This window comes from Mustelus asterias, chromosome 14 (genome assembly GCF_964213995.1).
Source record: "Mustelus asterias chromosome 14, sMusAst1.hap1.1, whole genome shotgun sequence".
Lineage (NCBI taxonomy): Eukaryota > Metazoa > Chordata > Chondrichthyes > Carcharhiniformes > Triakidae > Mustelus > Mustelus asterias.
This window is the reverse complement of record NC_135814.1, coordinates 41,386,691-41,398,887: the sequence shown is the minus strand read 5'-3', so window position 1 is coordinate 41,398,887 and position 12,197 is coordinate 41,386,691. Positions and strand designations below refer to the sequence as shown.

The 12,197-nt window shown below is 44.0% G+C and overlaps 1 protein-coding gene across 4 annotated transcripts in view; it reads right to left on the bottom strand.

Annotated features, from left to right (window-relative positions):
- Positions 1 to 12,197, bottom strand: part of grb14 (growth factor receptor-bound protein 14) — a 170,147-nt gene that overhangs the window by 60,980 nt on the left and 96,970 nt on the right. For all 4 annotated transcript variants that reach the window (XM_078228243.1, XM_078228242.1, XM_078228241.1 and 1 more), the window contains 2 exons: positions 9,048 to 9,169; positions 2,540 to 2,611 (listed from right to left, as the gene is read on the bottom strand). In XM_078228243.1, the coding sequence (XP_078084369.1) occupies positions 2,540 to 2,611; positions 9,048 to 9,169 (194 nt within the window). The remainder of the gene's footprint in view (positions 1 to 2,539; positions 2,612 to 9,047; positions 9,170 to 12,197) is intronic.

Below are 12,197 nucleotides of genomic sequence, written 5' to 3'. Positions count from 1 at the left end.
CTCTCTGCGTAAAGAACCTACCTCTGATATCCTTCCTATATCTCCCACCATGAACCCTATAGTTATGCCCCCTTGTAATAGCTCCATCCACCCGAGGAAATAGTCTTTGAACGTTCACTCTATCTATCCCCTTCATCATTTTATAAACCTCTATTAAGTCTCCCCTCAGCCTCCTCCGCTCCAGAGAGAACAGCCCTAGCTCCCTCAACCTTTCCTCATAAGATCTCCCCTCCAAACCAGGCAGCATCCTGGTAAATCTCCTCTGCACTCTTTCCAGTGCTTCCACATCCTTCTTATAGTGAGGTGACCAGAACTGCACACAATATTCCAAATGTGGTCTCACCAAGCTCCTGTACAGTTGCAGCATAACCCCACGGCTCTTAAACTCCAACCCCCTGTTAATAAAAGCTAAAACACTATAGGCCTTCTTCACAGCTCTATCCACTTGAGTGGCAACCTTTAGAGATCTGTGGATATTGGCCCCAAGATCTCTCTGTTCCTCCACAGTCTTCAGAACCCTACCTTTAACCCTGTAATCCACATTTAAATTAGTCCTACCAAAATGAATCACCTCACATTTATCAGGGTTAAACTCCATTTGCCATTTTTCAGCCCAGCTTTGCATCCTATCTGTGTCTCTTTGCAGTCTACAACAGCCCTCCATCTCATCCACTACTCCACCAATCTTGGTGTCATCAGCAAATTTACTGATCCACCCTTCAGCCCCCTCCTCTAAGTCATTAATAAAAATCACAAAGAGCAGAGGACCAAGCACTGATCCCTGTGGCACTCCGCTAACAACCTGCCTCCAGTCCGAAAATTTTCCATCCACCACCACCCTCTGTCTTCAATCAGATAGCCAGTTACCTATCCAATCAGCCAACTTTCCCTCTATCCCACACCTCCTCACTTTCATCATAAGCCGACCATGGGGGACCTTATCAAACGCCTTACTAAAATCCATGTATATGACATCAACTGCCCTACCTTCATCAACACACTTAGTTACCTCCTCAAAAAATTCAATCAAATTTGTGAGGCACGACTTGCCCTTCACGAATCCGTGCTGACTATCCCGGATTAATCCGCATCTTTCTAAATGGTCGTAAATTCCACCCCCAAGGACCCCTAATTTAGCGCTTCTCCAACATACTCATGGTCTGCCACACCCTCAAGTCCCACCCAGAGTTTCTCACCAAGATATTCTTTTTATTTTCTTCCCTCAGTCTCTGCACTGAGCAATGCCTCATCCTTGATAATCATCTCAACTCCACTTGCCCCCTTTTCATCTGATTCTGCGTAACCTCTTCCTCTATATAAACTCTCTGCCCTATACTCACAGCCACCCTCTCATCTTTACTGTACCCCATGTCTTCTACCCCCATGTTTTTGGTCATGCTCCTCAATCTCTCTCCATTCATCTCTCCGCGTCCTTACATCCCCACGTTCCTGTGCATTAACCCAAAGTCACTTATCATTTCAATTTCAAACTTACAACTGTATAGTCTTTGGTCTTCCATTTGCCATAATACTTCTGCATCACAACTATGATGCAGAACCCCCCAACCCCTGAGAAGACAGTCACATCTTCACTCCCGGAGTCCAAAGATCACAAACTTGTGCATCTAATGTACAACTGATTGCAACCATTCATCACCAGACCTACTAGACCAAAGTGTTACCGGCTTCATTTTCCTCTGCCATAACAATTACCCCATTGTCATGCTGGAGAGCAAACATAATTTCCAACTTTTTTCTCCAATACTCACTGTCTTCCTAAAGCTTTAGTGACAAACATTAGGATCTCAGATTCCATTGTTATCAACATTGAGAGAAGGTACAGCAAACATTAGGCACACTACAGAGTGAGGGGGGGGGGGGGGGGGGGAGGGTGGTGTAGCAAGCCCTTAGCCTCTTTTTCCACTCCCACTGACCGTTTGAAGAGGCACATGGGAATGTAACTCGGACCTCGTGCTTGCTTGCCAAGAATTGATGATGAGACAGCAAGGTTCAGAACACCAAGAATTTTCCTTTAGTAGAACACAGGTCAGCACTGAAAGGTCTTTGGCTGTTACTTCTGAACATCAGTCACAACCCCATGAAGCTGGTGACCATTACAACTGTTGCAGGGTTCTGGGGAGTGCAATAGTTGCAATTCCCACACTCCATCTCTTTTTATATTGGGCAATCGGGATTAGCTTATGGGTTCAAAAAAAAAAAAAAGGGCAGCATGGACAAGTTGAGCCAAAGGGCTTGTTTCCATGCTGTAAACCTCTGACTCTAGGTTGGTCAAGAGGCAGGCCTAATGTGCAGTGTGCGTGTACAGGCTAATGACCAGAGTGTGCAAATATGAGCCGGTTCACACAAGGTAAAGCAGAATGCAATTTAGGTTTGTTCCATCTTCCCCATGTCCCAAGGTGCTAGCAGTGGGGTGGGTAACTGGCCCCAGTATGTTTTTATTATTTACTACAGAACAATAAAATAACACTTTCCATCTGTTAATTTTAGAAATGATGTTTGTACAAAAATATTGCCGCACCTGTATTAACTGAGAATGACTTAAACTTCCATTTGTCTCACTGGAGCTAGACACCATGTGTTCTGGAAAAAACTGGTTGAGAAAAGAAAAAAAAAATGTCAGGAATGCTTGGCAGGGAGAAGGCAAAGTACAATACAAGCATTCTGGGTTAAACATGTTAGATTCTGATACTCATTATGGCACTTGGAGAAAAAAAATGAATTTTATTTTTACATAAAGTTCTGTACTTACACCCAAAAATCTCATACAATTACACAGAACTTGTCTCTGAGCTTACAAAGAAGTTCTAAACCCCCCACAAGCAGTGCATCAGCAGACCATCCATGGACTACATCCAAGAACCTCTTGATGGTGACAATGAACAGTAAAAGGCAGATAAATACAATGGTTTGCATTTGCCCAATTGTCATGGAGCAGCTGGTGATGGGAGGAAGCTACTGGTGTGGGAACACTGAGGCCTCACTGCCCGATTTCCTTTTATTTTTTTGCCATTATTCAGCCCATTTAGGGGCGCAAAAGCCAAGGAAATTGCATGCCACATATTTTTTTCTGCTCATCTTGAAAGCTATACAACTTGTAACAACACAACTGCATTTTTCCACAAAATGTAGACGTTTCATATACCAGCAAGGGATTTCCATTTCTGTACTTGCTGTCACAAGAATTTTCAAACTAAATGCTAGGGTTAGGTCTAAAGATGGAAAATTTAGGCTATTTAAAACACATTTCATAGAATAAAATGGATGAAGATCATGAGTCTGAAAGGCTGACTGGTTTAAAAAACAAAATCACAAAATATGACAGCAGGATTTAATTAAGTTTGCTGGCCCAAAAGAAAAGTTTAAACTCATGACATGACAGGTTAGGACAGCTTTCCTTTTTAGACACCTGGGTGTAAAGGCAGCAGAGTGGCACAGTTGTTAGCACTGTGACATTACAGCGCCAGGGACCCGTGTTTGATTTTAGCTTTTAGAACATAGAACATAGAACAGTACAGCACAGAACAGGCCCTTCGGCCCACGATGTTGTGCCGAGCTTTATCTGAAACCAAGATCAAGCTATCCCACTCCCCATCATCCTGGTGTGCTCCATGTGCCTATCCAATAACCACTTAAATGTTTCTAAAGTGTCTGACTCCACTATCACTGCAGGCAGTCCATTCCACACCCCAACCACTCTCTGCGTAAAGAACCTACCTCTGATATCCGTCCTGTATCTCCCACCACGAACCCTATAGTTATGCCCCCTTGTAATAGCTCCATCCACCCGAGGAAATAGTCTTTGAACGTTCACTCTATCTATCCCCTTCATCATTTTATACACCTCTATTAAGTCTCCCCTCAGCCTCCTCCGCTCCAGAGAGAACAGCCCTAGCTCCCTCAACCTTTCCTCATAGGACCTACCCTCCAAACCAGGCAGCATCCTGGTAAATCTCCTCTGCACTCCTTCCAGCGCTTCCACATCCTTCCTATAGTGAGGTGACCAGAACTGCACACAATATTCCAAATGTGGTCTCACCAAGGTCCTGTACAGTTGCAGCATAACCCCACGGCTCTTAAACTCCAACCCCCTGTTAATAAAAGCTAACACACTATAGGCCTTCTTCACAGCTCTATCCACTTGACTGGCAACCTTTAGAGATCTGTGGATATGGACCCCAAGATCTCTCTGTTCCTCCACAGTCTTCAGAACCCTACCTTTGACCCTGTAATCCACATTTAAATTTGTCCTACCAAAATGAATCACCTCACATTTATCAGGGTTAAACTCCATTTGCCATTTTTCAGCCCAGCTTTGCATCCTATCTATGTCTCTTTGCAGCCTACAACAGCCCTCCACCTCATCCACTACTCCACCAATCTTGGTGTCATCAGCAAATTTACTGATCCACCCTTCAGCCCCCTCCTCTAAGTCATTAATAAAAATCACAAAGAGCAGAGGACCAAGCACTGATCCCTGCGGCACACCGCTAGCAACCTGCCTCCAATCCGAAAATTTTCCATCGACCACCACCCTCTGTCTTCGGTCAGACAGCCAGTTACCTATCCAATCGGCCAACTTTCCCTCTATCCCACACCTCCTCACTTTCATCATAAGCCGACCATGGGGGACCTTATCAAACGCCTTACTAAAATCCATGTATATGACATCAACTGCCCTACCTTCATCAACACACTTAGTTACCTCCTCAAAAAATTCTATCAAATTTGTGAGGCACGACTTGCCCTTCACGAATCCGTGCTGACTATCTCGGATTAATCCGCATCTTTCTAAATGGTCGTAAATCCCATCCCTAAGGACCCTTTCCATCAATTTACCAACCACCGAAGTAAGACTAACCGGTCTATAATTACCAGGGTCATTTCTATTCCCTTTCTTAAACAGAGGAACAACATTCGCCATTCTCCAGTCCTCTGGCACCATCCCCGTGGACAGCGAGGACCCAAAGATCAACGCCAAAGGCTCTGCAATCTCATCCCTTGCCTCCCAAAGAATCCTAGGATACATTTCATCAGGCCCAGGGGACTTATCGACCTTCAGTTTATTCAAAACTGCCAAGACATCCTCCCTCCGAACATCTATTTCCTCCAGCCTATTAGCCTGTAACACCTTCTCTTCCTCAAAAACATGGCCCCTCTCCTTGGTGAACACTGAAGAAAAGTATTCATTCATCACCTCGCCTATCTCTACTGACTCCATACACAAGTTCCCACTACTGTCCTTGACCGGCCCTAACCTCACCCTGGTCATTCTTTTATTCCTCACATAAGAGTAAAAAGCCTTGGGGTTTTCCTTGATCCGACCCGCCAAGGACTTCTCATGTCCCCTCCTAGCTCTCCTAAGCCCCTTTTTCAGCTCATTCCTTGCTAACTTGTAACCCTCAATCAAGCCATCTGAACCTTGTTTCCTCATCCCTACATAAGCTTCCCTCTTCCTTTTCACAAGACATTCCACCTCTTTTGTGAACCATGGTTCCCTCACTCGGCCATTTCCTCCCTGCCTGACAGGAACATACCTATCAAGGACATCCAGTATTTGTTCCTTGAAAAAGTTCCACTTTTCATTAGTTCCTTTCTCTGACAGTTTCTGTTCCCAACTTATGCCCCCTAACTCTTGCCTAATCGCATCATAATTACCCCTCCCCCAATTGTAAACCTTGCCCTGCCGTACGGCCCTATCCCTCTCCATTGCAATAACAAAAGACACCGAATTGTGGTCACTATCTCCAAATTGCTCTCCCACAACCAAATCTAACACTTGGCCCAGTTCATTTCCCAGTACCAAATCCAACGTGGCCTCACCTCTAGTCGGCCCATCCACATATTGTGTCAGGAAACCCTCCCGCACACACTGCACAAAAACTGCCCCATCCAAACTATTTGACCTACAAAGGTTCCAATCAATATTTGGAAAGTTAAAGTCCCCCATGACAACTACCCTGTGACCCCCACACATATCCATAATCTGCTTAGCAATTTCTTCCTCCACATCTCTATTACTATTTGGGGGCCTATAGTAAACTCCTAGCAACGTGACCGCTCCTTTCCTATTTCTAACTTCAGCCCATATTACCTCAGTGTGCAGATCCCCCACGAAGTGCCTTTCCGCAGCCGTTAAACTATCCTTGATTAACAATGCCACTCCTCCACCTCTTTTACCAGCTTCCCTACACTTAGTGAAACATCTATACCCCGGAACGTCCAACAACCATTCCTGTCCTTGTTCTACCCACGTCTCCGTAATGGCCACAACATCGTAGTCCCAAGTACCAATCCACGCCCCAAGTTCATCTACCTTGTTCCGGATGCTCCTTGCATTGAAGTAGACACACTTCAACCCACCTTCCTGTCTACCAGTACCCACCCTGGACCCTGATACCTTCCCCAATGCCTCACCACCCTCACTGACTTCTGGACTACAACTCCCTTTCCCACTCCCCTGACAAATTAGTTTAAACCCCCCTGAAGAGCCGTAACAAATTTCCCTCCGAGGATATTGGTGCCCCTCTGGTTCAGGTGCACCCCGTCCTGTTTGTACAGGTCCCACCTTCCCCAGAACGTGTTCCAATTATCCACGTATCTGAAACCCTCCCTCCTACACCATCCCTGCAACCACATATTTAACTGCACTCTCTCCCTGTTCCTCAACTCGCTATCACGTGGTACCGGCAACGTACCAGAGATGACCACATGTTTCGTCTTGGCTCTCAGCTTCCAGCCCAGCTCCAGAAATTCCTGCTTTAAATCCCCGTCCCTTCTCTTACCTATGTCATTGGTACCAATGTGCACCACGACTTGTGACTATTTCCCCTCCCCCTTCAGAATCTGGAAAACACGGTCTGAGACATCACGGACCTTGGCATCCGGTAGGCAACATACCATCCGTGAGTCTCTTTTGCTGCCACAGAACCTCCTATCTATCCCTCTAACTAACGAGTCCCCAATAACTATCGCCCTCCCGCTCTCCCCCTTTCCCTCCCGAGCCACAGAGACGGACACAGTGCTGGAGATCCTCTCACTGCGGCTCCCCACTGGTATGTCATCCCCCTCAACCGTATCCAAAGCGGAATACTTGTTGCTAAGGGGAACGACCACCGGGGATCCCTGCACGGACTGCTTCCTCCCAGCCCCTCTCACCGTCACCCATCTGTTTTCAATCCTCGGAGTAACTGTATTCCTAAAGCTTGTGTCTATGGCCATCTCTGCGTCCCTGATGATCCTAAGTTCCTCCAACTCCAGCTCCAGTTCCCTAACATGGTTTTGGAGGAGCTGCAGATGGGTGCACTTCCCACAGGTGTAATCAGTAGGGACACTGTCGTCGTCCCTCACCTCAAACATAGTGCAAGAGGAACATTGCACTGCCTGCACACCCATCCCCTCTAGATACCTTGCCAGTACCAGGTAGAAAGTGCAAAAATGAATTCAACTCACCCCTGCTCGCCCTTTCTGCCTAAGCCCTGTGAGCCAAAGTCTTATAGCTCACACTCTGCTTCCCACTAGCCCTGTGAGCCAAAGTCTTATAGCTCACACTCTGCTTCCCACTCGCCCTGAGCCAAAGTCTTATAGCTCACACTCTGCTTCCCACACACTCCACTGCCCGCTCCCGACGCTGCCCGCTGTATACTGCAGCCTACCTTTTATACTTCACGCGCTTAAAAAACCCTTCCCAGACTCCTTTGCTGCCCACTTCTAGTTTTCACTTTAAACTTGAAAAACTGCTGTTAAAGTAAAGGCCAAAAAAATACACACACTAGCTGACTAATTAAATAAATAAACAATTCAATTAATCCAATTAATCTCTTACCAGCACTGCTGCTTTCAAACACCCCTCTCAGCTTGCTCCAGTGGATCAATGAGCTGACTGGAGTTTGCATGTGTCTCTCTGGGTTTCTTCCAAGTGCCCCAGTTCCCTCCCATAGTCCAAAGATGTGCAGGTTAGGTGGATTGGCCATGCTAAATTGCCCCTTAGTGTTCAAGGAGCTGTAAGTTAGATAGATTAACCATGGCAAAATGCACAGGGTTGTGGGGATAAGGCAAGAGGTGGGCCTGGGTAGATGCTCTTTCGGAGAGTCAGGGCAAAAGCGTCTTTCTGCACTGCAGGGATTCAATGGATAACCCCCAAGATTTGCATGGGGAAATCACAAATTAACCTCCCCGTAGGACTCATAGAATACAAGCTCCCTGGTGATTGGTAATTACTTACCAAGTAGAGCTCGTACACCAAGACCTGCATAAAGCAAGCCTCTGAGTGGGCCCATTATTGTATTGTCGCAGTCGGGATCTGTTTGTGTTCTCCACAGGCTTGTGCTTTTGCCTTACTTTATTTTGTGTGATAAAGCACCGTTCCTTTACAGCTAACTCCTGGAGTTATTATACAGAAATGTTGGAATAATCCTTCCTGACCAATTTTCCTTGATGTTCATCACCTAAGCAGTTCTACAGGAATTGTGCTACAAGAGTAAAATCTGGCCATTATCATTTTGATATTTCATGCTGTATAAAGAAAATGCAAATGGTACAGAAGGTTCAATAAAAGACAATATCATAGAATCCTACAATGCAGGAGGAGGCCATTCAGCCCATCAAGTATGCACCAACCACAATCCCACCCAGACCCTATCCCCACAACCCCCATGCATTTACCCTAGCTAGTCCCCCTGACACTACAGGGCAATTTAGCATGGCCAATCCACCTAACCCGCACATCTTTGGACTGTGGGAGGAAACCGGAGCACCTGGAGGAAACCCACACAGACACGGGAAGAACATGCAAACTCCGCACAGTGGCCCAAGCCGGAAATTGAACCCGGGTCCCTGTGAGGCAGCAGTGCTAACCACTGTGCCACCATGTCACCCTTATATAATGTCATACAATCAGCTCCTTCAAAGCACGAATGTAAAATCCGGTTTTCCTGTTAAAATTACAACCATAAAAGCACTGATAAAACCTGAAAATAATGTCCATGACATTGGTTAATTTTTCCTGCAAAATTACCCTTTTGACTTACCAAAGGATTTTTGAAAAATTCATATTTTGCATAATTTTTTCTGAAATATAATCTGCTGTCTGTGTCCATCCCCCAGGTTGATTGCAGCTGAATCACAGATTCATGATCTTCCACAATTCTCTCTGTACAAGAAATCAAAAGAAGGATAAATGACAAGCATAATTCTAAAGCATTAATCCTTTGTTTTTCCTTCATACTTATAGTTCAGAAAAAAAAAACTTGAACACACACCTAATGGAGATAACATAATAGAGGTTGAACTTCACCCATGTCCTACACGGCAGGATTAATAAGTTATGTATTTTCCCGGTTAGTAGAAAATTAACATAACTTAGCTGCAGTAATAAAAGAAAGGACCACAGTGGAAGAATCAAGTGTCTATAATTGCATGTAATTGATACATTTAGTTAAAAGTGTAATTACTGTATGCTCTTGAATGGTATACCAGGTTTGTCCTGGGAGCAGCTGAGTCTTAAACCAGAAAAGGTCCCAGTTTCAGCTGCTGATTTATGCAGAGTTCGAAGTATTCACTCTCCCCAACCCTCAGTTCACACTGCAAATTCCACTTCCTCCTTATCCCACTGTTCATGTTGGCCCTGTCGGGCTGCTACAGTGCCCGGGAGTTGGCCCGCATAACAAGCATGCCCGCACCACCAAAATTGATCAAACAAGTTCTAGGAAAACAAAAAGGTGACTCGGAGACATAGCCCCTAATACTGCATACCATTATTACATAATCATGTCGCACACAGTCAGGAACTCATCCAGTCCCCTTTTGAAAGCTTTTTGCAAACTACACTATGCAACGTCAAATCTAGTTTTGTGCTAATATAAAGTTGTACCCTGGTTGTAGCAAACTGATTTAATTTATCAACATGTATCTATCATTTTTATCAACAAATCTTTTCAAAGTCTTCGCCATTTGAGAGTAAAATGCCTCTGCTTCAAGTTTATGGTAACTATCGGTTTTTTAGCTGGGTATCAATCTACTGGCTCTTTCTTGAACCTTTTTAGAGCCTCCGATAATATAGGATTTGGGGTTCTTATTTGGTAAATTGAGCAAAACATCCCAACGTTCAATTTACTTTTTCAATAATCTACTGATGTGAACCCTTAGAAAGTGTGATTTTCACTCCACAAACTTGGGTTCACAACCTTGGATGGTGCACACATGCTTGACGTTAGCCCATTTGTTTTTGAACATCCTTCCTCATTTGCCCTACCACTTTCAAAAGAATGTATACCCTAATTCTCAGTTCCTGCAGCACCATTTAGTTTATATTAGCCCCTCATTCTTCCTAACAAAATGAATAATTTCACACTTTGCCGTGTTACATTTCATCTGACGCCTGGGGTAGTGTGCACAGTTTTGGTCTCATTACTTAAGGAAGGATATACTAACCTGAAGAGGGAGTGCAACGAGGATTCACTAGTTTGGATTCCTGGGATGAGGGGACTGTCCTATGAGGAGAGATTGAGTAGACTGGGCCTATATTCCCTGAAATTTAGAAGAATGAGAGGTGATCGAATTGAAACATACAAAATTCTTCAGGGCTTGTTAGGGTAAATGCTGCTAAGTTGTTACTCCTTGCTGAGGGGTCTAGAATGAGGGAGGTCACAGTCTCAGAAATAAAAGATTCCATAATTTAGGATGCAGATGAGAAAGAAAATTGTAGATTGAAAAGATTGTGGCTCTTCAGAATTCTACACATAAACTAGCTGTGGATGGTCAGTCATTGAGTTCATTCAACGGAGATGGATAGATTTTTGGATACTAAAGGGTATTAAGAAATGTGGGAATAATGAGAGGTTGCAATTGAGGCAGATCATCATATTAAATGATGGATCACGTTGGAAGGATGAGGAATCCTTTTCCTGTTCTGATTTTTTATGTGCCTGTCCATTTCACCAGTTCAACTTTCCCAGCGATCTGTTACCATCCTCCTCACTGTTTACTGCGTTTGAGTTTTATGTCATCTGAAAACTTTGAAATTATGCTCTGCAATGCGAGTAACCAGATAAAGCACTAATAAGTTGGTGTTGCATACCCAGAGACAAATTATTCATAAGAGCAGTGACCCGAACACTGATCCGTGGTGAAGTATACTTTCCTCCGGTCCATTTGCCACTACTGTGTTATTTCTCATAGCCAACTTTGTATCCATGCTGCCACTGTCCCTTTAGTCTCATGGGCTCCAATTTTGCTCAAGTCTTTTATGTGGTTTATGCTAAAACGCAGATTTAAGGGCTGCACCATTGAGCCATTAGCTTTGTCTAAGTGGCATCTCGTTACCTGCCAACCCATTGAAACGCATGGCATGAAGTTGCTGTATTTACATGGTATATTACAACCTCTGCACAGAAAGTTGTCATTTCAAATGCAAATGCTCTTAACAATGTGATCAGTCTTAAATGGCGTCGCTTAATCCCTCTAGAATTACAAAGTTACTTTTACAAGTGTGGAATCTCAGTCCTTTAGGTTTTGATTTTCATTGAAGGTCTCCAAAAAAAAGGTGTAATTTAAAATCTATTTAACTTTTCCTTCTCCCTCAATCTATTTCTCTTTCCCTCAATTTTGCTTTCTATATCCAATTTGACATTGAATTCACATAATTTATGTTTTTTCCTTAGTCCTTGCACCATTAATCCCATAAATGAGATGCACAATTACTTTCCCTGTTCAATCAGGTCGTAGATACCATTTCCCTTGCTGCAACATCAGCTCGCATTTTCAGTAACTAGCCTATAGATATCTAATTTAATAGCCTATAGATATCTTAGTCCAGAAAATCTGGGCTATTGACCACATTTAAAAAACTGACCTGACTGAAAGGATTAAATTAAGGACAGGATGCTTAGAATAGGTTTGAGTATTCCTCAAGTATAAAGAAGTGAAGAGTGGTCTAATTGAAGGTGTTTAAGGTCTGTAAAGGATTTGATAGGATAGAGAGGTGTGTTGCAAACAATTATGTGCAGTTCAGAACAAGGCAAAACATTAAGAGTTCAGCCACGCAGTTGAAGTATGGTAAAAATATTGCAGATGCTGGAAATCTGAAAGAAGAACAGAAGATGCTGGCAACACTCAGTTAGTCAGACAGCACCTGTGAAGAGAAAGAAAGTTTCATCTAATTCTGATGGAAGTCATCGCCC